At 46.8% G+C, this 25,219-nt stretch overlaps 1 protein-coding gene across 2 annotated transcripts in view; it reads left to right on the forward strand.

The window, feature by feature from the left end:
• The window catches only part of LOC144822969 (uncharacterized), a 502,582-nt gene that overhangs the window by 111,970 nt on the left and 365,393 nt on the right, over positions 1-25,219 (forward strand). For both annotated transcript variants that reach the window (XR_013608719.1, XM_078681056.1), the window contains exon 2: positions 11,974-12,321. Coding sequence is in view for 1 of the 2 variants with exons in the window: in XM_078681056.1 (XP_078537182.1) it covers positions 11,974-12,321 (348 nt within the window). In the remaining variant the exon portion in view is untranslated. The remainder of the gene's footprint in view (positions 1-11,973; positions 12,322-25,219) is intronic.

The raw sequence follows: 25,219 nt of genomic DNA on the forward strand, positions 1-25,219 counted from the left end.
AACAAACCTGGACGAAATACTGAGAATAAACATGACTAAAAGACACATATTATATTAAAGACAATGTAAAAGAGGGGCTTACCAGGAAAGAGGGAGACACATCAACTGGGTATATAAGGCACACAAACATGAAGGGTAAACACGTGAAGCTACAAACTGCAAGGACCGACGGATCTCAAACAAACAAAAAGACAAAGAACAATAAGCCTCAATACAAAATGGGAAGAAAATACCAAAGGGCTGAACAGAGGGGTACTTGGAACATCCTAAAGGAAGAAAAAGTTAAGGTTTGCTCAGTTCCATCTGCTCTTCACGATGAGTATGGATGAACCTCCGGAGATCAGCTGGATCTTCAAAAGAGAAAGATCTGTCTTTATAAGTTACTTTGAAAAAGCAGGGATGTATGAGACCATAACGGGCATTTATTGACTTCAAGGCTGGCCGAAGATCCCAAAACTCTTTGCGTCTGGTGGCAGTTTGTTTAGAGACATCTTGGCTAAAGAAAATTTTATGACCTGACCAGAACATTTGTTTGTGCTGTTTAGCCGCAGTTAAGATAGTCATTAGGTCAGAGTACAACAAAAAATATGCTATGATGCCTCTTGGTTTGACGGCTGAAGAAGCTTGCTGCGGGCCCAGTCTATGAGCTCTCTGGATATTAAAGTCAGTGATTTTAGGGAGCCCGGCGATCTGTAGGACTTGAGTTTTCAAGAATAGAATCATGTCGGACCCCTCCGAACCTTCTGGAATACCATAAATTCGCAGATTGTTGCTCTGTGGATTTCTTCAGAAGGCTGACTTCCTTGTTAAGGGCATCCACTTTCGCAATAACATCCTGGGCATCACTTACTTTTTGCTCAACATCAGTTAGTCTTGCATCCAGGCCAGAACACTTATCTTCAATTCTTTGAAGAGTTGTGGTAGTATCTGAAATGAATAGACGGATAAGACGTAATTCATCCATAATGTCCTCTAGCGTAATAGGGAGAGGAGATTTAGTTGGAGAGGAGGGGTCTTTCTTCAGACGCTTACTAGCGCTGGATAAGGAATCTTTGCGCCCTCCAGAAGCATTTGCCGAGGCACCATGGGCTTTATTTGTCTGAGAAGTATCCATCATGGAAAAATAATGCACAACAGAGGTGTAGAAAGAAGCACTAAAAACAAGCGATGTTTAGGTATCCGTCTAGCAAGGTGAATTTGAAAGCATATATTAATGCAGTGAATACAGAAATCTTGTATGAATGTCCTTGGAATAGATTCTGCGAGTGGCTGGACAGTGCAAAGAAAATGAGCATAGCAAAAATCACGTGTTAGGAATAGAGACACACTGATGTCCGCAGAAAAGTAATTCACCAGAATTCTTGAGCATAAACATGGTTGAAAACTAAAACCGTATGCTGAAAAATGTAGGTGCGTAGAGAGAAAAAATAAATAAATAAATAAAAAATAAATAAATATAAATAGCTCCTTAGATGGGTGGGGTCAGCTGTGCACAATCCACAGAGAAAGTGGCTATATATATTACCTACATGTCATCAAGGAACTGCTGAGGAGCCACTGAATAAAGGTGAAGGCAAGTCCATAATGAAGAAAAAGTACTGGAATAGCAGAAGTAAGCATGTGAGGCAATCAATGCAGCATCGTTTTGGTCAGGCAAGAAAGAGCAGAGTCCAAAATTTGGAAGGAATTTGAGGAAGCATTATTCCCCTCACTCCATCTAATATGTAACCAATCACTTGGGACTTGTACCGTTCCAGCTCAATGGAAACAGGCTTTGGTATCCCCTCTGCTAAAAAAGCCTTCTCTAGACCCAGACTGCTCAAAAAACTATAGGCCCATCTCCCTGCTGCCTTTTCCTGCCAAGATTGTCGAGCGTTTGGTTAGCAACACTCTCTCCAACCATCTGGAATGTCGTCAATTACTAGATGGGGATCAATTTGGCTTCCGGCCTACCCATGGAACCGAAACAGCTCTAATCACCGCCATGGACGAGCTTCAAAGGCGGGCAGACAGAAGGCAGGCAGCGTTCCTGATCCTGCTTGATATGTCTGCCGCCTTTGATACGGTGAACCATAAGATTCTGTTGAGGCGGCTGTTTGAGGCGGGAGTGAGAGGCACAGCGCTGCAGTGGTTCCATTCATTCTTGCAGGATAGGCAGCAGGCAGTGCCCATGCCACCTTTTCAGTCCGCTTTCACTGTGATATCGCACGGGGTTCCTCAGGGCTCAGCAATTAGCCCTATCCTTTTCTATATCTCAGACCTCTGATTTCACTCATTAAAAGCTTTAACATCAGGATTGTCAACTATGCTGACGACACGCAGATGATCCTCTCCTTAGAAGGTGAGGACTCAACATCTGTGGAGGTTCTCCACAACTGTCTGCGTGTTACGTCTCGGTGACAAAAGGACAATTCCCTATCAATCAATCAATCAAGCCATTTGTATAGCGCACTACTCACCCGGGAGGGTCTCAAGGCGCTTGGGGGGAGGGGTATGCTACTGCTCGAACAGCCAGGTCTTGAGTTGTTTCCTGAAGGCGAGATGGTCCTGGGTCAGCCGAAGGTGGATGGGGAGGGAGTTCCAAGTCTTGGCAGCCAGGTAAGAGAAGGATCTTCCTCCGGCGGTGGCTCTTCGGTTGCGTGGTACGGCTGCGAGGCAGAGGCTGGTGGACAGTAGCTGGCGGGTGGGCGTGTAGAAGGTCAGGCGGTCGTTGAGGTACTTGGGGCCCAGGTCGTGGAGAGACTTGTGTGCGTGGGTGAGGAGCCGGAACGTGATCCTCTTGTCGACGGGGAGCCAGTGCAGGTTCCTCAGGTGGCTGGAGATGTGGCTGCGTCGGGGGACATCCAGGATGAGTCGGGCGGAGGCGTTCTGGATGCGCTGGAGTCTTTTCTGTAGCTTGGCTGTGGTTCCGGCGTAGAGGGCGTTTCCGTAGTCCAGTCGGCTGGTGACGAGTGCCTGGGTGACAATCTTCCTGGTCTCGGTCGGGATCCAGCGGAAGATCTTGCGAAGCATACGCAGGGTGTTGAAGCACGATGAGGAGACGGCGTTGACTTGTCTGGTCATCGAGAGGGAGGGGTCCAGGATGAAGCCCAGGTTGCGTGCGTGGTCGGTTGGCTTGGGTGCGGTGCCCAGGGCTGGGGGCCACCAGAAGTCATCCCAGGTGGAGGGCGAAGATCCCAGGATGAGGACTTCCGTCTTGTCCGAGTTCAGTTTCAGGCGGCTGTCCTTCATCCACTCGGCGACGTCTTTCATCCCTTCGTGTAGGCAGGTTCTGGCGGTGTCGGGGTCTCTGGTGAGGGAGAGGATCAGCTGGGTGTGGTCGGCGTAAGAGATGATGTTGAGGTTGTGCTGGCGTGCGATGGCTGCGAGAGGTTTCATGTAGATGTTGAAGAGGGTGGGGCTGAGTGAAGATCCTTGCGGGACGCCGCAGTTGACTTCGGTGGCCTAGGAGCGAAACGGGGGGAGGCGGACTCTTTGTGTTCTTCTGGCGAGCAACGAGATGATCCACTCCAGTGCCTTCTCTTGGATACCGATGTTGCTGAGGCGCTGGACTAGGGTGCGGTGGCAGACCGTGTCGAACGCAGCGGAGAGGTCCAGGAGGATGAGGGCCACTGTTTCCCCCTTGTCGAGCAGGGTCCGGATGTCATCGGTGGCTGCGATGAGGGCGGTCTCGGTGCTGTGGTTGGCTCTGAAGCCGGATTGCGAGGGGTCGAGGGATCCGTTCGTCTCGAGGAAGGCGGTCAGCTGTCTGTTGACGATCTTCTCGATGACTTTAGCAGGAAAAGGGAGGAGCGAGATGGGGTGGAAGTTTTTGAGATCGGTGGGGTCCGCTGTAGGTTTCTTCAGGAGGGCGCTGATCTCGGCGTGCTTCCAGCTCTCCGGGAAGGTGGCGGTGTTGAAGGAGGCGTTGATGATGTTCCGGAGTTGGGGTGCGATGGTGGAGTCGGCCTTGTTGAAGACGTGTTGTGGGCAGGGGTCGGTCGGTGATCCGGAGTGGATGGTGTTCATCGTGCGGGCTGTGTCTTCGGTGGTCACCGTGGTCCAGGTGCGAAGGGTGGTGGTGGGGGGCGTTGGTTCGACGGTTGGATGCGTGGGTCGGGCGCCGAAGCTGTTGTGGATGTCAGCGATCTTGCGGTGGAAGAACGAGGCGAGGGAGTCGCAGAGGTCTTGTGACGGAGTGATGTGGTTGGTGCCGGTGCTGGGGTTGGAGAACTCCTTGACGATAGTGAAGAGCTCTTTGCTGTCGTGGGAGTTGTTGTCCAGTCGTTCCTTCAGGGATTTCTTCTTGGTGGTGCGGATGAGCTGGTGGTGCTTGCGGGTAGCGTGTTTGAGGGCGGTCATGTTGTCGGTGGTCCGGTCGAGGAGCCAGGCTTTCTCGAGGGTGCGGCAGGTCTTCTTGGAGTCCTTGAGGTCGTCGGTGAACCAGGATGCCTTCTTGCTTCTGGGTCTGCTGGGAGGGTTCTTTAGTGGCGCGAGGTCATCGGCGCAGGCGGTCAGCCACTGTGTGAAGTTGCGGGCTGCTTCGTTGGGGTCCGTTGTGTTGGCGGGTGGGCTCTGGCTGAGGGAGGTGGTTAGCTGGTCTGCGGTGATCTTGCTCCAATTCCTGTGAGGTACCTGTTGCGGGTGGTGGTGGGTCGTGGATCTTTTGAAGCTGAAGTGGACGCAGCTGTGGTCGGTCCAGTGGAGTCCGGTGGTGTGGCAGAAGGTGATGTACTTGCTGGAAGAGAAGACGGGATCAAGCGTGTGGCCGGCGTAGTGGGTGGGGGTGTTGACCAGTTGCTTGAGTCCGAGGTTGGCGAGGTTTTCCAGCAGGGCGGTGGTGTTGCGGTCCTTGTTGTTCTCCAGGTGGAAGTTGAGGTCCCCGAGGAGGATGTAGTCAGTGGAGGGGAGGGCGTGCGGGCTGATGAAGTCTGTGATGTCTTCGCTGAATTGTGTGCGTGGTCCCGGGGGTCTGTAGACGAGGGTGCCTCTGAGGGTCGTCTTAGGGTCGGTGTGAATCTGGAAGTGGAGATGTTCGGCTGCGGCGAAGGAGTCGTTGGCGTCGGTCGTGATGCGGATGGTGTTCCTGTGGACGATGGCGATGCCACCTCCGGTCTGGTTGATGCGGTCCCTCCTGATGATCTTGTACCCGTCCGGGATGGCGATGGCGATGTCGGGTGCAGAGGAGGCGTTCATCCAGGTTTCTGTGAGGAAGGCGACGTCCGGTGATGTAGCGTCGAGGAGGTTCCAGAGTTCCACGGCGTGTCTGTGGACGGAGCGGGTGTTGATCAGGATGCACTTGAGGTGGTTGCTGCTGGTGTTTGTCTTGGCGGGTGCGGGGCAGGTTCGGAGGCAGGTGAACTTGCAGGTGCAGCAGGTGAAGGGTCCGTGGGTGCGTCTCGGGGTGGCTCGGCAGCAGGTGTGGGTCCGGCCGGCATTGAGTGCGTTGAGAGTGGCGGCGTCGTAGGTCAGTCGGGTCGTCTTGCATCGGCGGGGAGGGCCAGGGGTCCTGGCGCTGGGCGCGGGCCAGGAGCAGACGGGCGCAGACGGGCTTACCTTTGGCGCACCTTCGGCGCTCAATCGGCGCTCCCGCTGCGCGCGTCCGCTGCGCGGTCGCTCTGGGGGCGTCATAGTAAGGAGCCGGGAGGGAGGAGCAGCTGGGTGGCGGGAGCGGGGCGGCGAATGAAATCACAGGGGGGCGGGGCCGCAGGGAGGCAGCGGCGGGAAATTCCAAGAAGCAGCGGGCAGCGGGAAATTCCCAGGAGCAGCGGGCAGCGAGCGAAGGAATCTGCAGGCAGGAGGCGGCAAAGGCAGGCAGGAGCGGCAGCAGTGAGTGGGGCGACCAAGCCTTGTGGAAGGCTGAGCGGTCACCCTCCAGTTCAATGCAGGGAAGACGGAGGTGCTCTTTAGCACCGGGAGTACGATTTCCCGGCCATTTCCAAACAACTTTTGGCCCCCGGAAACAGGGACCAAAGTACGGCCGGTGGAATCAGTCCACAATCTAGGGGTCATGCTGGATCAAAGGCTCAGTATGGAGACGCATGTACAAAAGACGTCTGCCTGCTGTTTTGCCATTCTTCGCTCCTTGAGGAAAGTCCTGCCTCTCCTACCAACTCATGCTCGCGCCCAAGTGGTAAGGTGTACCATCCTTAGCAGGCTGGACTATTGTAACGCCCTTCTGCTAGGGTCCCCTGGATTCCTGCTGGGTAGGCTCTAAAGGGTCCAATCAGCAGCTGCTAAGCTGGCCTTAGGGCTTCTGAGAAGATCTCATGGACCGTCCGCTCTGGGCAAACTACACTGGTTGCCGGTGAGACAGAGGATACAGTTCAAGGCCCTTTGCATAGTCTTTGGGGCTCTCCATGGAACTGGCCCTGCCCCCTTACAATCGAAATTCGCCTGGTATACTCCAACCAGACAGCTTCAATCTTCTGAGGCCAAGCTGGTAGTGGTACCCAGATTCAGGAAAGTCCGAGCCGGAGGCAGATCCTTTGAGGTGGCAGCTGCCAAACTCTGGAATGCTCTCCCTGTCGAGATTAGGCACATCACTGAACTCCTCCCATTCAGAAGAAGGATTAAAACCTGGTTATTTCCTATGGCAACCGCCTGAAGCTCACACTCCCTGTGATCACTTCCGCTTCTTCCGATCTTATCAGCGCCAGGAGGCCTGCAATGGTGACAGCCGCGCTTTACAAGTTCTCAAATTATAATAATAATAATAATAAAAGAGCTCTATGTCTAAGGTGAGTAAAATTTTTGCGCCGAAAATGCACTAAAATGGCGGCTGCGAGACGCCCTCAGGGTCAATGGGAATCCGAAAAGGAACGAAAACCCACCTTCCCTCAAGCGCCGTCGGCCGCAAAATCCATGAAAATGTGCCGTGCATTTTCTGACGGCATGTAGCGGGACCTTAAATACGAGGAATTTTCCTGCGCCGCGGAGCTCCCCTAGGACGCGGCCATCTTGCTGCCACCATGCGCGCTCTCCACCGCTAGAAGCTTTAAACAGACATCACCGACTAAAATATCCACATAGGGATCAATACACTCTGGGCGATCACCTGTGACAACATCGCCATCTGTGACAGTGACTATCATGTCCTTAAAATTTTGAACAATTTCATTCTCAGTAACATGCTCATCTTCCAAAACACAATTGACCTTTTCAGCTTTACTCACATTGCTTTGACACACTTTCGCCAAATGACCAACCCTTCCACACTTGTAACATTTGGCATTCTTCCCAGGACAAAACCTATTTTCTTTGCTGTGAGGAGAGTAACCACATCTGTAGCATATATTGGTTTTCTTTAAAACACCTTTCTCATTAACTTTATCTTTTTTGGAAATGCTAGTTTTAGAGACAGAAGAAACTACAACATTTACACCGTCTTTGTTAGCGTACACAGCACTTAACTCCTTAATCGAACTTTGAGCAAGTTCAAGACTTTTTGCTTCTTTTATAATTTCTTCAAGTGTGGGATTACCCACAGTGAGTAATTTTTGCTGTATATGCTTATCGCTACAATGTGCAATAAACTGATCCCTAACTAACTGATCACGAAACTCCCCAAACTGACATTCAGCACACAATTTCCGCAAAGCACTTAAATAGGTATCCACATCTTGACTTTGTAGTTGTGCTCTCTTAAAAAATGTGTGCCTCAACACAACTAAACTTGGTTGAACATCAAACTTGATGACAAGTTTTTTTTAACTGTTTCTTGATATTCATCAACCACTTCACCTTCATTCAAAACCAAATCAGGTAAGTGTTTATACATTTCTCTCCCCTCAAACCCTAAACAATTTCATAATAAATATTTTTTTCTTTCAGCTCTGTATCGTGACGCACTTATTGCCCCAATATATGTCTCAAAAGCGTCAAACCATTGTCTCCATTGTATCTGTGGAGTACCAGGGCTTTCCAAAAAGGGTGGAGGTTGGTTCACTGATTGCATAATGCTTCCAAAAAAATATAGCTTTGCTATAAGTGAAAATATTACAACATAGATTTCACCTTCAAGCAATAACAACACACTTTAAAGAAATATGTAAATATGTCACACTGTGCGTCAAAAAAAATGAAGAAAAGAAGAAGGGAATAGCAAGCACCACAGTAAGTATGCAATTCCAAGTGATAGAACAGTTACCAGAATACTGCAATCAAAATCTTGATAGTAACGTTCTCGAGTAACTGTACTGTTGAAAGCCCTTTTTAGAACTGAAGAAAACACTCTTTTGCCCTTTCAATTAATACAGTGAAGTTCACAGCTTAAAGTTCCACTTCCGTAAGTGTGGCTCGATCTGTATACGTCAGACGCAGACGCGCTCAACGCAGATGCCGCAGGGTGACAGTCGGAAAAGACGTTACAGGCTCGCCGAGTCTCTCTTCACGTTCGATTACGTCACCATTCAGTCCTTGCGCCCATCGGAGAAGGGTCTCGATGGTTGAAAACTTCAGGCATACAGACAGCACCGCAGGCACGACAGACAGCACTGCAGAAGACCAAACAGGACACGTGTGGGAGAAGACAGTACATCCCACAACTAGAATCCACACGAAGACCTCCTCACCTTTCCGATGTCACTGCTGCTGGGGAAAAACTTTGTTTCCCTTCAAAAGAAGACGGCCGCTGGAGGAGGTGAGGAAGATTATGATTTCCTCTATGATGCCTTGACTCCAAATCTCTTATCTTCGAAATATACGCATAATGGCATATTTCACTTTTAGGCGATTTTTGATGTGCAGTGCTGCGATGTCAACTCCAATGCGTTTCTATGTTTCAGAATGCATTCCGTTGCAGTGGCTTAAAGCTTCAAAACACCTTGTAGCCAAAATAAATGTGGTGTCTTCTGCAAGAAATAGACGAAGTAGGCAGGATAAGTGAGTTTGTAGTTTTATTGTAAGCATAAAAAGCCACCGCTCCTCTCATTACGCCTGAGAGGTACCAACTGACACTTTAGAGAACCTCAGCAGAAGCAGTTCTATGACGAATATAAGGTTCTACAAGATATGCAACAAGCATATCTAATTACAACAATATTGTTCCTACCCAGTGTGAGAGGGCGTCAAATGATGAAGCATACCTTGATAAGTTAAGGGTGAGATTAACTCTCAAAAATCTTTCCATAACTCTCTGCTCAGATGAGTGTGAACTGTAATTGAACAATTGTAACTCCATTATCCTCAAGTAGTTTAGTGTGTGTACCTGTTTACAGGAGGATATACTTGAGGAGCCACTTCCATTGCTCTCATAAAGGAATAGAGAGTGTGTGGAGAGGCTCAGTTCAGAGGGGAACCCTGACACTTGTGGTCATTTAGAACTATGCACAGTGTATCCCAGTGGAAACATAACTACGGCAGAAAGCTTAGCCTCCTAGTTGGCAGGTGCTGTGTCCTATAAAGTCACCAAATAAACAGACTTGCAAAATTATTGAATGTAAATTTCTGCTAATCCTCAACCATTTTTCTGTGGGAAAGGTTATTTCACAAGTGCCAGATTCAGAAAGTGCAAACAGCAGTAAAGCACCATACAGCAGTGCTTAGTGGGATAAAGAACAGTTCTGCATGAACCCTCAGTGCCCTTCACAAACAGCACAAGAAAAACTATTTTGGATTGGAAAAGTAAAAAAACAGATATTACTTTAAGAGGGAAGTAGGTCCCCCTCTTTCTAAAGGCCTCCTGGATTACTATGTTAAACTGAGGAGTGGAGGGTAGAGGATGGAGGTAGATCACCTCAGCTTCCGTAGTTCTGTACAAGTGAACACTGTAGTATAAATATGTTCCTAAATATATTTAAGCTCCTGATCCAATAAATGAACAAGTTAAATACATTCTTGGCTTGACAGTTAAGTCTGCTATGTTTGTTTCGTTTTTTTTATCATCGTGATTTCACAAAGAGGTTTTATTTGGGGGGGTTTCACATCCCTAACCCCCGCCCCCCTTAAAATTACACCCCTGCACACAATCTATAGGGCGAAAATGAAGAAGGGAACACAACCACTCAAAAAGGATCAAAAATTAAGAAAGTGGCACTGGGAAACAAGGAAAGCTTAAAGTGGGTACAGATTGAAAACAGTGACGAGTAAAAGCACAAAAACTCAGTAGTAGGAGCAAAAATGAAGCATGTCGGTTTTGCGAAACATTTTTTTTTTAAAGTAGAGCAGAAAGGAAGGTCATTAAATTAAAGGGGCCCAATAAACACACGGTGAGCTAAAAGCAGCGCACAGGGTGGGCTGAGGCCCAATACTTAAGTTGCAGTAAGAAGGGAAGCAGAAGGGGCGGTGGTGCGAATAGTCAAGAATGGATAAAATGCCCAAAGATGAATAAAATTAAGCTTATTGTTCTGTTCCCACCTTTAGTTAACGTAAGGGGTACAACATGAAGTGGGTCTAAAGCAAACCATGTTGTCCTTTGGCACTATAAAAATGTGAAGAAAAAGCAAAGCTCCTAGGGGGCGGGGTAAAATAATGCTAGAAGTTGTCTCAGAAGCTATTTTCATAGAGTTGAGGTGAACAAAAAGTCAAGAAAAATGAAGTGCAGTTGTAGGTGGTGGATAACCAAAACCTCAGCGGGGAAAGAAGATTGAACAGGAAGATGGGAAGGCCTCAACATTTTGGGGTTTTGTAAAATCCTAAGGAAAGCCCTCTATGAAGCACGGGGGATGATGGGACACAAGAAACTGAGGTGGTGGAAAAAACGAAGCACATGTTGTTGAAGGGGCTGAAATCTAGTCAGGCATTTCAGGTTAAAAGGAGTAGGGACACTAACTAAATAGTGCTGAGTGGGTGGATATGACGTCAAAACCACGAATCAAAACATGACAAGGAAAGAGAGGAAGAAACGTACCCAAATTCTTAGTCCACTTTGGTCAGCTTCCAATAGCATGCTTTTCTTTTGGTCTGCGAGGAACGTCAAATATGACAACTTCTGGGGTCCTGCCATGGAAGGAGAAGGCCTTAGCTCAGATGAGTCAAACAAAATAGAGAAGTATTGGCCAGTACAGTAATAGTAAAGGAGGAAGTGCTCACGGGACAATGAGAGAAAATTAAAGAAATCGAGTAAAAAAGAGAGGAAAGTTTCTATTGAGATTAAAATGAGAGACTGACTGTTTGCCGCTGTTCCAGTTAGTTGCACTGCACAGCAATCGAGAGGGAGAGCTCATCTGCACTTACCTGTTTGTGTGGATATCTTAAATTAGTGCAACGTGGATAACTTTGTCTGAGCACTATGTCTGTGTGACAGAATTCTAGATTGCACATGCTAGACATTTTGTTTACTTACACAGGGTTTAGATCCCGCCCTTTGCTTACAATCATTTGGCATCAGTGTCACTCTCATTTTAAAATTATCAGCAACTCTGCACAACAGTTCGCTGCTGTATACCATGACTGAAACGTTGACAAAGCCAAAAGGTTCTACAGGTGAGAACGGTTGGCTTTGCCATTGCTTGTCTGTTAAGGCATGAAGCAGAATCGCAGGGCTGGAACAGGCACGAAGTATAAAATTATCAGTCTTGCCACTTCTGTTACAATGGTGCCTCTTCTCAATAAGCCACTGCAATAGGTTTATATGCCTAGTGGATACTATATGAGATGCCATATCCTAATTACCTCTCCATGTGGGGCGAGTCCCAGCCCATTTTTAAGTTGCTCGAAAACATCTCTTTTTTTATATGAAAATTCAGTTGGAGAAACCTAGAGATGAGAATCTTTGATTCAGGCTTGTTGGTTTAAGTCAGCTGTTTAGCACAAATCACAAACTAAGAATTGGCTGATGTTCTTTCTCATACAATTCCTTTGTGGTGTTCGTGTGCGCCATGAGTGTTTGGCAGGTAAGTTTAGGAGGACTGTTGGCAAGCAGAGTAAAACTGTGGTAGATTTTGATTATTCTTCATTTTTATTTCTTGAAATATTTTGTGAACCTTTCTTGAACTTTGTGTTCACGCATACAAAGCATGTCTCATTTTAATGATTTGTATTGTCTTATTTCAGAATCCCAGGATTTAAAGATATTGGATGCTGAAACAATCAAAGTATTGGTGAATGAAGACGTTACTATACCATGCAAATTCGGCTCAGTAGTTTGGGATTTGAGAGTAATAGGAATTATCTGGTACTACAAACTGAAGGATGGAGAAAAAATAATATATCAATTCGATGGAGATAAGGGAGTACATATTGCAACAAGACCTGGATCAACAATGTTAATAGAGGAAATCAAGAAAGGGAATGGAGCACTTCATCTTCCACGTATACAAATAAATGAAGAAGGGGAATACAAGTGTGTGGTCCTTGTTACTCCATCTAAAGCTGAAATGAGATTTTTATTGGAAGTATCTGGTAAGCCACAAGCCTATTATCTAAATGGGCTTTATTAAGTTTTATTAATTTGTGATGCATTTTGAATGGAAACGTTGAATTCAATTTCAGAAAACTGTGTTTATGACAGAAACACTTAAATACATGAGACCAGACTAGAATTAACGACGCTGCTTAACTCTCACCTTATGTTACAATTTAAAGGTTCAAAGGAATGTTTATGTTATGACAATATTCAAAAATGTATTTTCGTCTCTAATACTTTTTATCTCGGCCTTGCAGTATTGTACTCTTATTAATAAGCTACGGTACTTTACTCAATCGGTGTTGTTGCTTATGATCTAAACCTGTGCTGCATTACATTTGCGGGTCCAGGATCTGAGTGTGTTCTTTGATTTATGTTATAGCTCCGTCGTACTACAAATATCTATCTATCTATCTATCTATCTATCTATCTATCTATCTATCTATCTATCTATCTATCTATCTATCTATCTATCTATCTATCTATCTATCTATCTATCTATCTATCTATCTATCTATCTATCTATCTATCTATCTATCTATCTATCTATCTATCTATCTATCTACCTACCTACCTACCTACCTATCTATCTATCTATCTAACTATCTATCTAACTAACTATCTCTCTCTCTCTCTATCTATCTATCTATCTATCTATCTATCTATCTATCTATCTATCTATCTATCTATCTATCTATCTATCTATCTATCTTTCTATCTATCTATCTACGTTTCTATCTATCTGTCTATCAATCTTCGGGAAAAGATTAGGGTGCAGGGCGCCCAGAAAAGCATGTGCAGGTGTCTCTGCACACGCACCAATAATGATAAAAACAATTCGTCAGACACTTTGCCGTTGCAAAATAAAAACTGTTGCAGTATGCCAGATTCAGTGTGACCTGCAATCTGTTTTTGTTGGATAAGCATGAGGAAATATATGTTGTATGTGTGTGTATATATATATACATATGCACACACACACACATAAATATATATATACACACACACACACATATACTGACACATATATACACAAAAATATACATACATATTTCACTGAAAAACGAAAGGTTAAACTAACAGGTGAATTTCTGAGTGACAACATTAACGTTGGGAACTCAAATAACCAAAGAAATTCACCAGTTATATAGTTAGCAGCGCTAACTATGATTTGTGCCTAAGTCATCCACTGCTTTTGACCTCAAATATTACATCACTCCTGACATGTTCTATGACGTCAGAGAGTCCCTTGAACCCAACTATCTAAATATACAAATATTATTAGGCCTTAATTTGTCAAAAACTACAGAAAGGATTTACACCAAATCAAAAAAAAAAGCACAATCTACGAACCAAGATCTAGCTTCCCACCAAATTTGGTGTAATTCAGTTCAGCAGTTTTTGCGGTAGAGCTGTCTAAAGAAGTCTATGGAAAATGCATGGGGATTTTGTGTTTTGCCCCCCCTCTTTTTTTTCTCAGCCCCGGCTTGACAGATCACCTCAAAACTTTCTATGCACAAACGTTCCAGAAAAGTTCTCTTTTGGCCTACTTTCGTTCAGATTCATCAAACACTGCAAAAATTATAAGCAAAATTAAAAAAACATTTCCTGACCCAACTATAACTATCCAGTGACCACCACCACTGGTTAATTTTATTTATGTATTACCTACTGGCAGTCCCAGTAGGTAATTAGGACCTACTTTCCATAGGAAAAGAGCTTTTTGTTTTGCCAATAACTTTCGCACTGTTTGACGAACCTCCGTGACATTTTTAGAATTAGTGCGACAGTTGGTTCAGCTGCTGTGTTGAAAGATTAAAGGTGATGTATCAAGTGGGGACAGAGAAAATGGTGGGGATCCCAAAATGGAATTACACCAAATTTGGCATATTGGTAGCTCCTGGTCCAGAAAGCGACCTTTTTGTGAATTGGTGTAAATCCATTCAGACGTTTTAGAGCAATAAAAAAGGAAACCAAATTTGTATATATAGGGACACGTCCCCTCTGTGAATCCTCCTGGTCTCGTGCAAAGATCTGGTTGGCTGTCAACACTACAGCAAGGAAGTGCTGGCAGTCAGTCCCAAACAAAAGGTTTTAAAAAAGAAAAGGGGGTTGGGTAGGAATACAATGATCTTCTAGTCGTTATGCTGGGACCCACCTGGGATCCTGCCAGGGCAAAAAAGCATTTTTATAAACAAATTTGCTGCGAACTAGTGACAAAGTTGCGAATCTACTGCACCTTTTTCAGTATAGCCCCTGGGTAGCCCAGGTCCTGAGGGCATGAGAGGTTTAAAAAATAAAGGAAGAGGGCACAGGGCCCTCCTCCTTGGGCTCTTTTTAGCCCCAGGGACCACCACCTCCCCAAAGTTTTATTTAAATTTGAGAGGGGGGCATTCCCTCCTCCATTGGGCTCAATGAGTCTGGGGGCCACCACCTTCCCGTGACCAAATACATAATTAAAACTAGGAGGGGGGCCACATGGACCCCTTCCTGGCCATATTCGGCCCCAGGAGGTGGTGTCCTGTGATGATTCCCATGCCAATTAAAGGAAGGGAGCAAGCGGCTCCCCTCCTGGAGCCAAAATTGGCCTTGGGGCTCGCCACCCTATGTCCTGGGTTGCTCATCCGGGTACATAGCTGTTTGTAGTGACAGCTCCCACCAAGCAATAGCAAACAGTAGCTTCAGTCCCAGAAAGGAGGAGCTGTCAAACTGCTCCACGGTCCTGGAAGCAGAATTTTAATATGTTTCCTTTCCTGATGTCCAGAGGCATGGAAATAGATGAGAGGTTTGCTCCTGCACTGCATGTTTAGCAGCTCCTTGCATGCAGGAGCAATGCCAGGGACCACAGAGGCATTGAGGCTCCCCCGCAGTCCCTAACACTGCTCACTGGGTGTCTGAGTGGGCACAAGGGCATCTAAATGAGCAGAAAGAGGAAAAACAAAAGTCAGCAACTAGCAGAAAGTGGCAAAATAAAGGTAAACACGAGCAGAAAGAGGAAAAATAAAGGTCAGAAACTAGCAGAAATAGGCAAAATAAAGGTCGGAAATTAGCAAAAAGAGGAAAAGTAAAGGTCAGCAGCGAGCAGAAAGAGGCACAATAATGGGCAGCAGAGAGAAGCAAAAAGAAAGGGCAGAAGTGGGCAGGAAAACTAGCATAAAATGAGAAGAGGAGCAAGGCAGGACAGGGTAGCCGACTGTGGGCAGGCTGGACAGGAGGACTGTAGCAGGGGCAGTGGGTAAGAGGACCTGCTCCCTACACTTATATATATAAACATAGCAGGTGCCCCAGTTGAAGCGCACATAATCCTGACCTCCTGGACTTACAAAGGCAATGCAAGTGTGTGAGAAGTTGGCCTGGTATATGCTGACCACTAATTATAGTGGGCACCTTGTACCAGTCCAAACAACCTTATTGATGATTAGGTTAAAGACAACCTTTATTGAAAGGTATCCTAGTGGTAGCTGTGGAGAGCAGCCTTCAAGCTGAGTCTCGAAGGAATGCAAAGCAGCTTGTTTTACCAGATCAGAACCTCCAGAATGACCAAATGAAAGAAGAACCACACAAGGGATATGTAATACATATGTATTTATTACCAACACTCTCTACTAACTTCTTTATGAGATTAGAGAACAAAGCACACAATATAATATTAAATCACTAGAACAACAGTAAATAGCACAATACACAGCGGGCTCCAGGGGGAGACCTAACCATATACTAAGAAAGTGGAATAGCAACCACGACTTGACTAGACACAGTGCCTAGAGCAGGTAGAATTGCTGAGACCCCAAGGAACCACCCAAGGTAGTGACACAGGGGTTCCACTGAGGAGAGGTGCAGGGTGAGCACCCAGGCACGAGCACAGTACAACTCTATGGGAAAGTCGCGGTTGGAATTTTAAAGATTAAGGACACTTCTGAGAGGACTTTGAGCAAACCCTTTCAAACAAAGACGGTTCTAAGGCCAGCACCATTGTGAGTACCTGAGTACTCGTGTTACCTAAGCCAGGGAAGCCGGGTGCATAGGTGTCAAGTGATGTCGGGAATCTTCCTAGTTTTCAATGGCGTGATGCAGAAAAGTGCTGCTTCTGGGAAGATGAAAAGAGTCCGGTGGAATCCAAGCCTGGATTTGAGGTGAGAAGAACCTGAAAGCAGAGGGGACAGAGTCTGGGTCACCTCAGGGTGACCAGGGGCTTGGTAGACAAATGCCCACCGATGTCGGGTGCTTCAGGTGAGTTGGCGCAATGCTTTACTCTGCAGCCACGGGGACCAGGAGATGTTGATGATGACCAAAGTCTGGAGGTGACCACAAAGGATGTCGAGTGCTGAGGGGTCAGTGTCCGGATGGAACACCAACAAGCCTTGGCAACTGCAACCCAGAGGAAATCAGCTTCGGTGAGGACCAGCAATGTCCTGGGGACTCTCCAAGCTATGGAGAGTTAGCGTACATCTGGGGCAAACAGGAAATCCCATGGAAAGTTAAATTTACCTTCACAGGGACCCACAGGCCAAAGGACAAGGGAGCGCAAAGGGACCTCAAGATGAATCATTAAATACCAGCCCACGGAACACTCGTGGAGTGTAGGCCAGAAACCTTCAGTGGAAACGCTGCTCTGTGTCAGGACTACAAGTGGCTCAAAGCACAGCCTCAGGGATTGCCAAAAAGCATATGCTGCTGCAAAAGTACACAGTGCACAGGGGTTCGGGTTGCATGGTCCCCAAAAGGGAAACAGGCCTCAGAATTGCTGAGACCACAGATCAACCTCGAAGACTTCGGAAAACCACCTCCTGAGTTTCAGATATCTTTGGAGTCCTCAGGAGCTTGGGAGATGCAAACCGGTCAGATGCGTAACCCCTTTACTTCAAGGGAGATTCTTCAGTCATCCAGTGCAGATCATCGAAGTACTTGGTTTCTGTAGCAGAGTTTAGTCCAGGTAAAATCTAAACTCCTGTCATCAGGGGTTCCTACTTTATACCCTAGGAAGGGGTGGGACAAACTCTGGTGACCCACCTAAAGGAGGGTCAGGACAGAGGGGTGGCTACCAAAGTTCCCTTTAATTTGTTTCCTCTGTGTGCGGCAGTGGAGGGTCTCTGTGCGCTGCAACCATGGCTATGTGCGCCAGGAACCGAACCTCGCGTGTCTGCGGCACCAAATGCCACTCGCTTTTGGTGCCCTCCGTCCCATTGTTTTTGGTGCCCTTATGCCCTCTGCCCCACTCGTTTTTGGTGCCCTTCTGCCCTCTGCCCCACTCGTTTTTGGTGCCCTTCTGCCCCACTCGTTTTTGGTGCCCTTCTGCCCTCTGTCCCATAGTTTTTGGTGCCTTTCTGTCCTCTGCCCCACTCGTTTTTGGTGCCCTTCTGTCCTCTGTCCCACTCGTTTTTTGTGCCTTTCTGCCCTCTGTCCCACTCGTTTTTTGGTGCCCTTCTGCCCTCTGTCCCACTCGTTTTTGGTGCCCTCCTGCCTTCTGCCCCACTCGTTTTTGGTGCCCTTCTGTCCCATCGTTTTGGTGCTCTCCTGCCCTCTGCCCCACTCGTTTTTGGTGCCCTCCTGCCCTCTGCCCCACTTGTTTTTGGTGCCCTTCTGTCCTCTGTCCCACTCTTTGTTGTGCCTTTATGCCCTTTGTCCCACTCGTTGTTGTGCCTTTCTGCCCTCTGTCCCACTCGTTTTTGGTGCCCTTCTGTCCCATCGTTTTTGGTGCCCTCCTGCCCTCTGCCCCACTCGTTTTTGGTGCCCTCCTGCCCTCTGTCCCACTCGTTTTTTGTGCCTTTCTGCCCTCTGTCCCACTCATTTTTTGTGCCTTTCTGCCCTCTGTCCCACTCATTTTTGGTGCCCTTCTGCCCCACTCGTTTTTTGTGCCCTTCTGCCCTCTGTCCCATCGTTTTTGGTGCCCTCCTGCCCTCTGCCCCACTCGTTTTTGGTGCCCTCCTGCCCTCTGCCCCACTCGTTTTTGGTGCCCTTCTGTCCCATCGTTTTTGGTGCCCTCCTGCTCTCTGCCTCACTTGTTTTTGGTGCCCTCCTGCCCTCTGCCGCACTCGTTTTTGGTGCCCTTCTTTCCTCTGTCCCACTCTTTGTTGTGCCTTTATGTCCTTTGTCCCACTCGTTGGTGTGCCTTTCTGCCCTCTGTCCCACTCGTTTTTGGTGCCCTTCTGTCCCATTGTTTTTGGTGCCCTCCTGCCCTCTGCCCCACTCGTTTTTGGTGCCCTCCTGCCCTCTGCCCCACTCGTTTTTTGTGCCCTTCTGTCCTCTGTCCCACTCTTTGTTGTGCCTTTATGTCCAGTGTCCCACTCGTTTTTGTGCCTTCCTGTCTCGTTTTTGTGCCTTTATGTCCTGTGTCCCACTCGTTTTTGTGCCTTTCTGTCTCGTTTTTGTGCCTTTCTTCCTCGTTTTTGTGCCTTTCTGTCCTGTGTCCCTTCTGTTCCGCTTGTTTCCCCAACAGCTGTGGCCTTTTGTTTAAATATTGGTGACAATCAAAGCCCCTTCACGGGCTCCGATTAACAGCAATACTTAAACAAAATGCCACAGTCTGCCCCGCGCTTTACTAACAAAAGCGTAGACACTTTCCAAACACAGCGTGTGCTAAAGTACACGCTGTGTTTGGAAAGTGTCTCCGCTTTTGTTAGTAAAGCGCTTGGCAGACTGTGGCATTTTGTTTAAGTATTGCTGTTAATCGGAGCCCGTGAAGGGGCTCTGATTGTCAGCAATATTTAAACAAAAGGCCACAGTCTGCAAACACCATAATTGCCACCAGCCCCCCCTGCCTCCTTACCTGCAGTCCGCACTCCGCTCTCCTCACGCCCGCCGCCACCCCATAGAAAAGTGCCTCATGTTCGCGCCGCTCGCTTTTTAAAAGCGGCGGGCGGCGCGACTCTCTAGCGACGTCCTGTTTGCGCGCTCCACGCTAGGTGGTGCGCGCTGACGTCAGGGAAGGTGCGCGCGCGCGGCTTAGAGGGAACAGCGGTCAGGGGTGAGGCCAACTGTGAGAAATTGGGTATAAAACTTCTATAATACCCTAAAACCCTAAGGAAAGCCCTTAAGTCCCTTTTTGTTTTAGGAAAAGGAACAGAGGTGATAGCTGCTATCTTCTCTTCCTGTGGCTTTATATACCCCTCTCCTAGAAGGTATCCTAGATATTTTACTGAGCGAGTGGCTAATTTGCTTTTGGCCGGATTGATGGTTAGCCCACTGCTTTTTAATGCTTGTACAACTTTGGTAAGGTGAGATAGATGTTCTTCCCATGACAAACTATGGATAACTATGTCGTCAACGTATGCTGCTGCAAATTCTGCACAGGGTCTCAACACCTGATTCATTAATCTTTGAAAAGTTACTGGGGCCCCATGCAGACCGAAAGGCAATGCTGTGAAGTGATATAACCCACTAGGAGTGGAGAACGCCATTTTTTCCCGATCTTGGGGTTTCAATGGTACCTGCCAATACCCCTTACATAAGTCTAAGGTACTGATGTACTTTGCTGTGCCAAGTCGTTCTACCATTTCATCGACTCTCGGGAGGGGATAGGAATCAAATTGGGAAATTTTGTTAACCTCCCGAAAGTCGATGCAGAATCTGATGGACCCATCAGGTTTGGGCACTAATACTATGGGCGAGTTCCACTCACTGTTAGAGGGTTCAATTATACCCATATGTTACATGTTTTGCACTTCCTGTTCTATAGCTTGCCTGCGTGATTCAGGAATACGATATGGTCTTAGTTTCACCTTCTTGCCTGTTGGAGTGTTGATGACATGTTCTATCAGGGTGGTCTTCCCAGGCTCAAGGGAAAAGACTTTTGAGAGGGGTTCTAACCTGGCCTCTAATTCCTGTCTTTGTTTGCTTGGAAGATCACTTTCGATACTTTGATGGAATAAACAGGAAGAGGCTGAAGTCCCTAACAAAACAGGAGCGGCTCCTTCCCATTTTTTAAGCAAATTGATATGATATATCTTTGTATGTGTTTTTCGTTTTGGATCCAACTCTTGCCGGTAGGTCACTGGAGTGACCTTTTCTACAACCCGATAAGGTCCCTGCCACCGTCCCAATAACTTGTGGTCGGAAGAAGGTATCATCAGTAGAACAAAATCGTTTACTTCTAGACTTCGGTATTTAGCCTTTTTGTCATATTGGGAAGCTTGCGCAACTTGGGCCTGTTCTATGTGGGTCTTAACTATGCTACGAATCTGACCCAGATGGGTTTTTAAATTCAGAACGTACTCTGGAAGGGGTTTTACTCCCTCGGGCTCTTCTTCCCACTCTTCTTTGAGCATATCCAGCAATGTGCGTGGCTGGCGTCCGTATAACATTTCAAAGGGAGAGTACCCTGTACTTTTCTGGGTTTTGCACCTAATGGCAAAGAGGGCCAGAGGAAGCATTTCCTCCCAACTATGGCCTCGAGATCTAGCAACTTCTTTAAGGTGGTCTTTAGTGTAGCATTATATCGTTCAACCCATCCATCAGTCTGTGGGTGGTAAGCTGCTGTTCTGATTTGTTTGATGTTTAACATAAGACAGACTTGTTTTAAGAGGCGGGAAATAAATGGAGTCCCTTGGTCAGTGATAATCTCTTTTGGAAACCCCACCCTTGAGAATATATTGATCCTGGCCTTGGCGATTTGAACAGCATTTAGTTGGCGCAAGGCTATTGCTTCGGGAAAACGGTGGCGTAATCCACCAACTCCAGGACAAATCGACATCCACTGCGGGATGGAAGTAAGGGACCTATAATGTCCATTCCCACCCTCGAGAAAGGCTCTTGAATAAGGGGCAAAGGATGGAATAGGGGGCATTCCTTACAGTACTGACGTACCTGTTGGTAAATACCAGGCCAGGTGGAATTTCTCTAATATGGATTTCTCGGTTTTCTCTTCACCGAAATGTCCCCCTAATAGGTGACTATGTGCTAAGAATAATACCTTCTCTCTATACTGTTGGGGAACCAATAGCTGATGTGGCATATTCCTCCCTCCTACCCTATACAGTAATCCCTTTTTAGAAGAAAATTGTGGACCTACTTGATTCCGATCTTCCTCGTCCGTGGCTTTATTCCAAGCCTCTCTTAGGGTGGGATATTCTCTTTGGGCAGAATAAAATCTTCGATCATATTGCCAAATGGGTGGTTCAGTCTCACCAGTGAAAGCTACTCTGGTCCAGTCTCTTTTTGCTTGTTTTTTTCTGTTTTCCACTATTCACCTGCTTGCCTTCGGGAAACCCTGGTTCAGGTTCTTGTGCAAAGGGAGCAGTGCTCCTCCACTCTTCTCCCTCTGTCCATGTCTCTCTTACTAGTTTTGACATATGGGGGTAGTCATTCCCTAATACTAGGATTTCAGGGAGTTTGGGAACAAGACCCGCATTGGATGGGCAGCTATGGCGGGGTCATGTTGTATCTGAATCTCAGCAGCGGGATACGTTTGGACATCCCCATGAACACATTGAATGTCCACCTGACCCATGGGTTGCGGGATGCCTCCGGGTATAGCTTGAGGTTGTATAACGCTTTGTAAGGACCCGGTGTCTATTAGGGCCTGACGTCTTTCAGCATTAACTAGAACCTCCCTGTGATAGGGACAACTGGAGCCAGAGGGACTACAATAGTAGGTTCGAGTGAGACCAACCTCCATGGGTTCCTCTTTCTGGGGGCATACTCTGGCTATATGCCCATAAACCCCACAATTATAGCACTGTGGTCCTGCCTGAAGTGTTGCCCTGACGGGTGGGGGCAAAGGGCTGGGTAAAAGGGTGACGGTTTCTGGTTTAACTGAGGGTTTTTTGTTTGGTCGGATAGGAGTGTTCCCTGGTCGGATAGGAGTGTTCCCTGGTTGCTTCCAATTTTTCTCATCTCGTCCTTTTTGCAGTTCTTGCGCTCTATAAAAGGCACTGGCTACCTCAATAGCCCTTTCTAAAGTCAGACCTGTATGCTGGCGTACCCATTTCTGTATGTGGGGATACAGGGAACTCAAATATTGTTCCAAATAGATCTTTTCCATGATCTCTTCTTTGGTTGCTGTTTGGGGTTTTAACCATCTATCTGTCATTTCTCTGATACGATAAGCTAAAGCCCTGGGAGTTTCCTGTGGCCCTTCCCTGATTTGTTTCAATTTTATACGGTAGGTGTCCTCATCTATCCCCAGTCTTTCTAGTATATTCTTTTTCACGTCTTCATATGGGGTAAGTCCTTGTGGGTTAACGGCCTGGTAGGCTGCCTGTAAATCCCCTGAGAGGAGGGGCCCAAAATGTTGTCCCCACTTATGAAGGGACCATCCAGCCGCTCTTGCCATTCGCTCAAAATCGGGGAAAAAAAATCAGGATCCTCTCCCTCGACATATTTCTGTAAAACAACTGAGGGTAACCCCGTATGTCCTCGAGGTTGACTAAGTGCATCAGCCGGTTTCCCTATCACGTTTTCCTGGGCTTGGCTTTGGTTTGTTAGAGTCCTGTGGAGTTTCTCCCGGTCTTCCTCGGCAACGGCTAAGAATTTCTCCATTATGTTGCCCAGATTTTCTTGTCCTTCCGCAATTTTCTTAAATGCAGCCTCCATTTTTCCAGATCCCACTTCTGACACCAGATGTGAGAGGGATGGGCGGAAAAAGAAGCTAGGAGGTCTTATGCGTGGATTTATGTTGACGTATTTATTTACTCTTGGTGTACAAATCAAAAAAAAGAAGAACACAGGAAGGTCTTGTCGGTGTTGAGTTCCGACTGACGCAGATCTTATTCTGCCGGCTTTCCTCTTCTCCCAATGGGTGGTGTTGACGATCCCCGGGTAGCGTGTAAAAAGAAGAAACAGTGGCGGTAAATGTATTTGTCACGGTTTTTGGTTTGTAAATAGGTACTTTCACCAGGGAGGTAGGGACACCGTGTGCACTTCAAGAAAAAGGTAGTGCAGGGAAGTGAGGGATGGAACAAAGCTTTCAGTGTGAGGAAACAATGGTGTTTAACATAAAACGATAAAGAGCCATTCAGAGTCAGGAATCACTATTGGTTCAACACAAAACGATAGAGCTACCAGCTCGCTCCTTCCTTCAGGACACGAGCTCTTTAAGATAACAAGAGTACCAAGGTCTAACTTAGGAATTATGCTTTACACAGGGTGTCAGGGCTAGCTCTCTTTAGTTTATGCCCGCTTTAATTATCCAGGTTCAACAAGTCGGGCCGCAAAAGATAAATGACACCATGCGCAACAAGTCGGGGCTGTAAAAGAACAATGTAACCATGCGCCCCCCCTTCTAAAACAAATATGTTACACTCCCCCTGTACCTGTCCTCCCGCTACAGTGAACTTCCACTCCCACCCCTGGCCTGATTCACGTACCGCGTATGCCGTAACTCTCCTGAGTTACGGCGGCATACAGGCGTCCTCCGGGGGAGTCCACCAGTCCTCCGACAAGACCTCCGCTTCTCCAGTGGCGATGTCATCCTCTTCTCGTCCCGGGACGGCGCTGCTCTTGGGTCGGTCCTCGTTCGGTCTGGTCTTCTTTCGGGGCAGGTTTTCCTCCTTCGCGTTCAGCGTGTCCTCCTCTTCGTCCGTGGCGTCTTCCGGTTTCTCCTCTGTTCGCGCCAGGACCGCCCTTCTATCCCCACAAGTCGTTTCCCATTGGCTGGTGTTCTGCAGGGAAGAGGAGTCCGGGTTAGTTAACCCTTCCCTGTCTAGGCCGCCGGATGGCAAGTTGTCTCGAAAGCTCCGGTGAGGACTTATCACGGGGGTAAAGGCAGGCTCCACCTCACACTGTGCCTTTAAATTTATGTTTCAGCCCTCGTTTGGTATGTGAGCAAGGACACAGCCCAGTGTCTGAAACGTTTCTGAGGCAGCACCATTTATTCACTGCAAAAATAAATTAAACCTGGCATCAGCTAAACACGCTAAACACAGCGTACCTGTTCCTGTTTGTGCAAGAAAGCACTTGGGAGAAGTGGAGTGGAGATATATATATATATTTATATATATATATATATATATATGTATATATTTTTCACATAAGATCACCGCTTGCAGCAAAGATCATCCATCACTCCATAATGTAATAATCACTCAGATTTATTTCATTTAAAACAACATCTACGCGTTTCGACAGCTTGACGCTGCCTTGTCCACGATTTATATGTGTATATATATATATTGATACTTTATTCGCATTTATTTACAACATGTATTTATTCTCATTGTTTTGAAACCTGTCAACTTATTACCATGGACTTCTGATTTTCAGTCCGTTTTTGTATATTCCATCTCATCTATCTAGTATGTCTACTAGCTCTACCATGTGAGTGAGTGTCTCAATTAACTTCACCTGGGCAGTATAAATGTGGTCATGGAGATCTGGCGCGTTATGTGATCAACACGGTGGTGTCACAGTTATAACGCGTAATGCTGGGCATTTGCCTTTGTATTAGGTCCAATGCCACTTTAAATGAAGCACTTTCATCTACAACGCACGCTGTGGTCAGTACCTGATGTTCGCCAGACTGTCGGTGATACAGGAGTGTGGTTTATATATATATATATATTCACTGAAAAGACCTAGGTTACAGGGTCATTCTAGTTAGGCTGAAATTTGACTCATAGAAAACCTAAGAAATTCAGGGGGTATAGGTAGCTGAGTTAATTATAACTCTCGCCACTGCAATACACTGTTTATGACCTCACATATTACATCACTCATGACATGGTCATTGACATCACTGATGACATCTCAAATGACATCACGGATGGCATCATCCAGTGACTGTGAGTGTTCTAAAAAGTTTATGATTGTTAAATATATAACTAAGGTGTATTGGTGAATCAGTAGGTTAATGAGTGTCGTATGGATGCCTCAGTGGGCGTGTGACTGACTGTATAAGTGAGTGATTAGGTGTCTCAGTGAATGTATGGGTGAGTGACTGGCTTTGTAAATGTGTGTATC

This window comes from Lissotriton helveticus, chromosome 3_1 (assembly GCF_964261635.1).
Source record: "Lissotriton helveticus chromosome 3_1, aLisHel1.1, whole genome shotgun sequence".
NCBI lineage: Eukaryota > Metazoa > Chordata > Amphibia > Caudata > Salamandridae > Lissotriton > Lissotriton helveticus.